The sequence below is a fragment of the Dipodomys ordii genome, unplaced genomic scaffold (genome assembly GCF_000151885.1).
Source record: "Dipodomys ordii isolate 6190 unplaced genomic scaffold, Dord_2.0 Scaffold79, whole genome shotgun sequence".
NCBI lineage: Eukaryota > Metazoa > Chordata > Mammalia > Rodentia > Heteromyidae > Dipodomys > Dipodomys ordii.
The window spans coordinates 1,525,998-1,530,480 of record NW_012267295.1 but is presented as its reverse complement, the minus strand read 5'-3'; the positions used below and the strand labels follow the sequence as shown (position 1 = coordinate 1,530,480).

Below are 4,483 nucleotides of genomic sequence, written 5' to 3'. Positions count from 1 at the left end.
CTTGAGCTACAGCGCCACTTCCGGTTTTCTGGTGGTTTATTGGAGATAGGAGTCTCACGGTCTCTCCTGCCCGGGCTGGCTTTGAACCGAGATCCTCAGATCTCAGCCTCCTGAGTAGCTAGGATTACAGGCGCGAGCCACCAGCGCCCGGCTAAGAAAGGCACTCTTTTCCACTGAGCCACATTCACATCCTCACTCTTCTATGATTTAAGAGATGACCTTGTTCTGTTTACTGACCTGGGTAACTAGTTAACCAGCTTAGCCCAGGATTACCCACCTTATGATCCAACCTTCATCTTAATCCATTCTGTTCCAAGCTTTCACCTTTCCGAACTCAAGCTTCCAGGACTGCCTTGAAGAACAGATATTATTCAGATTTTGATCTATTCTAAAACTGGGAAGCCAGCAGAGTACTTTGTATGTATTAAATAAAAAACAGGTGCTTCAAAATTCTAGTCTGCTTACTATAGACAAAAAGTTCAAGTATGACATTAATTTCTGTGTTTGTATCTGCAACCTTTGATTGGTAAATGAGAGAGCATAGATGAAGACTACTATTGTCCTCTGAAATATGAATAATATTCAATAAATACTTTTGGTAGTCCCTGTGGCCAAAGAAATGGTAACTATATCTGCAGTAGGAGATATTGTGTGTGAGTATATTAAAAGAATAGTGCATTGTTCCTCTTTTTTCTCTTTGCAGTGGAATGCAGTAGCCCTGTGGGCCTGGGATATTGTGGTTGATAACTGTGCCATCTGCAGGAACCATATTATGGATCTTTGTAAGTAATTGTAGGAGGATGGGAGGAAAGTGAGAAGGTAGCAGAGACTATAGCTATCCTGATATGGTAAAATTTCTTCACAAGCACTTGGGGTATTCTGCATGTAGTCCATAGGTGGGTTTAAACTGGTAGCTCACATATGTATCTGTAATCCTAGCTATTCAGGAGGCTCAAATCTGAGGATTTGCCAGCTCCAGCAAGAAAGCCTGTGAGATTTTATCTCCTGAGACTGTTATAATCTCCAATAAACACTAGCCTTGAGCAAAAGTTCAAAAGTTCAGGGATAGCACCCAGGCCCTAAGTTCTAGCCCCAGGACCAGCACATCATTAGGTAGGTAGGTAGGTGCCACAAATGGGAGCATATACAAAATTTAAAATTTTCTAATGTCACATTAATAAAATAAAAAGAAACAAGTGAAGTTGGTTTTAATATTTAGCCTACAGTACCCAAGAGGAAAAATAAAACTTTTTGTTCTGGTACTGGGGCCTGAAGTCAGGGCCTCATTCTCTTGCTTTAGCTTTTTAGCTAAAAAATATTTTAAACATAAAGTCATTGTAAATCAATATAAACATGGCTGAGAGTATAGTCTAGTGATGGAGCACTTGCCTTGCTTGTACAAGCTCTGGGTTTGATCTCCATTGCCAAAAGGAAAAGAAATACTGTTTATATCCTTCCCCCCCCCTTTTTTTTTAGGTCTTTAAATCTAGGGTCTAAATTCAGACTAGCAACATTGTAAATGTTCAAGCACCACATGTGGCTAATGGCTGCTTTATTGTTCCATGTAAGACTAACCCTTGGTAAATCCTCAGCTCTCCACTTAAATTTGCTCAGAGATCTTACTCACACACACATAGGCGATAGCGGTTCTCTTAAATATTCTCAACATACTGTCATTTCCTTTTGTATTGGTTGTTTAATTCTATTTATTACTATATGTCTAGCATGGTATTCAGTACATAATTTCTCATTAATTATTTGCCTGATGAGTATCAAACCCAATTAGAGGAATAAAGTGTGATCATTGCAACTTGGAAAGTACAAATCAAGTGTTGTGTAAGAAGGCAATCATGGCACTTGATCTCTCTATGCCTTTAAGCTTTAACTCTGTTTTCCCAAAGATTAGCAGCCACCATGGTGTTTAAGAGTGCTGGAAGAAACCCATCAAAGAAAAATACAAGCAAAGTTTCAAATGTGTTTGGGTAGAGTCTTTGATTATGAGCTTGTCCATTTCTATCCATGCCTTGAACTCTTACAAGTTATAGCTATTTGGTTTCATAGTATACCTTGAAGATTAACTAAAGTTTAATATTGAACTCCTATGTTAAAATATTTTAAAATTCTTAATATTTTCTCCTTTTTAATTTTTTTCTTTTCTTTTGTTGTGATTTTCTTTTCTTTTCTTTTTTTTCTGGGTCCGGTCGTGGGGCCTGAACTGTGGGCCTGGGCACTGTCCCTCAGCTCTTCAGCTCAAGGCTAGTGTTCTACCACTTGAGCCACAGCACCACTTCCGGCTTTTTTCTTTTTGCTTATGTGGTGCTGAGGAATCTAACCGAGGGCCTCATGCATGCAAGGCAAGCGCTCTACCACTGAGCCACCTTCCCAGCCCTTGTTGTGTTTTTCTGTGTGTGTGTGCTGATCCTGAGGTTTGAACTCAGGACCTGGACACTGTCCCTGAGCTTGTTTTTGCTCAAGGGTAGTGCCTCTACCATTTAAGCCACAACTCTACTTCAGTCTTTTTGGGTAGTTTAGTATAGATAGGGGTGTCACAGACTTCGTGCCCTGGCTGGCTTTGAACAGCAATTCTCAAATCTCAACCTCCTGAGTAGTTATGATTACAGGCATGAGCTACTGGTGTTGGCTTTGTATTTTCTTTTTAGTTTGTCTTTTTATTTTATTTTTTAAATTTTATTTATTTATTTTCTTGGGGGGGGGGTCCAGTCATGGGGCCTGAACTCTGGGCCTGGGTGCTCTTCAGCTCAAGGCTAGCGCTCTACCACTTGAGTCACAGAGCCACTTCTGGCTTTTCTGCTTATGTGGTGCTGAGGAATCGAACCCAGGGCTCATGCATGCAAGGCAAGCACTCTACTACTGAGCCACCTTCCCAGCCCACTAGTTTGTCTTTTTATGTGTTTGTGCCAGTATTGAGGAACTTGAATTCAGGGTCTTTCACTCTTACTTGACTTTCTCTATTCAAGGCTGGCACTCTACCACTTAAACCACACACCTAGCTTTTTGCTAATTAATTGGAGATAAGGTTTTCATGAATTTGTTTGCCCCAGCTGCCTTTAAACCACAATCCTCAGATCTCAGTCTCTAGAGTAGCTAGGATTATAGGCATGAGCCACTGGCACTTGGACTTTTTTGTTTATTTGAACTCAGAGCTTTGTGCTTGTTGGGATCGTACTTTACTACTTGAGTCACAGTTCCAGCCCTGTGTTTTGCTGTTTTTTTTTTTTTGGGGGGGGGTCCAGTCGTGGAGCCTGAACTCTGGGACTGGGTGCTGTCCCTCAGCTCTTCAGCTCAAGGCTAGCGCTCTACCACTTGAGCCACAGCACCACTTCCGGCTTTTTTTTTCTGCTTATGTGGTGCTGAGAAATCAAACCCAGGGCCTCATGCATGCAAAGCAAATGCTCTACCACTGAGCCACCTTCCCAGCCCCTATTTTTTTTTTTATTTTTGGGTCCGGTCGTGGGGCCTGAATTCTGGGCCTGGGTGCTGTCCCTCAGCTCTTCAGCTCAAGGCTAGCACTCTACCACTTGAGCCACAATGCCACTTCCAGCTTTTTTTTCTTTTTGCTTATGTGGTGCTGAGGAATCGAACCCAGGGCCTCAGGCATGCAAGGCAAGCGCTCTACCACTGAGCCACCTTCCCAGCCCATTGAGCAACATCTTACTTCTGGCTTTTTGGTAGTTAATTTAAGTCTCACTGATTTTCCTGCCCAGACTCGCTTTTAACTATGATCCTCAGATTCCAGCCAGCCTTTTTGCAGGCATGGGCCACCAGCACTTAGCTATTAAAACAGTTACTTAAAAGAAAAAAAGCCAGGGGCTGGCATGTAGCTGGTAGCAAGGCACTTTGCCTAGCAAATGCAACATTCTGGGTTCAATCCTCAGTACCAAAAAAGAAAAGACCAATGGAGGCTCATACCTTTAATCCTAGCTACTCAAGTTCAAACTCAGCCCAGGCAGAAAAGTTCCTTTAAGACTCTTTATCTCCAATTAACCACTCAAAAACCAGAAGTAGAGCTGTGGCTCAAACTCCTAGAGCATTAGCCTTGAGCAAAAGAGCTCAGTGACAGCCCAGGCCCAGAGCTCAAGACTCATAACCAACCAAAAAAATAAAAAACTGCCAGGCATTGGTGGCTCAAGCCTGTAATCCTAGCTACTGAGGAGGCTCTGAGCATTGTGGTTCAAAGCCAGCCTGAGAAGGAATGTCTGAGAGATTAATTAATCACTAGAAAACCAGAAATAAGAGCTGTAGCTCAAGTGATGGAGCACTAGCCTTGAGCAAAAGAGCTCAATGACAGTGCCTATGCCCTGAGTTCCAGCCCTACAACCAACAAAAAAATACAGTTTAAAAAACAAAAACCACCGGGCGCTGGTGGCTCACGCCTGTAATCCTAGCTACTCAGGAGGCTGAGATTTGAGGATCGTGGTTCAAAGCCAGCCCGGGCAGGAGAGACCGTGAGACTCCTATCTCC

At 42.6% G+C, this 4,483-nt stretch overlaps 1 protein-coding gene across 1 annotated transcript in view; it reads left to right on the top strand.

Moving 5' to 3' along the window:
- The window catches only part of Rbx1 (ring-box 1, E3 ubiquitin protein ligase), a 35,612-nt gene that overhangs the window by 19,101 nt on the left and 12,028 nt on the right, over positions 1-4,483 (top strand). Inside the window, exon 2 of the mRNA XM_013024911.1 lies at positions 704-782. Within this exon, the coding sequence (XP_012880365.1) occupies positions 704-782 (79 nt within the window). The remainder of the gene's footprint in view (positions 1-703; positions 783-4,483) is intronic.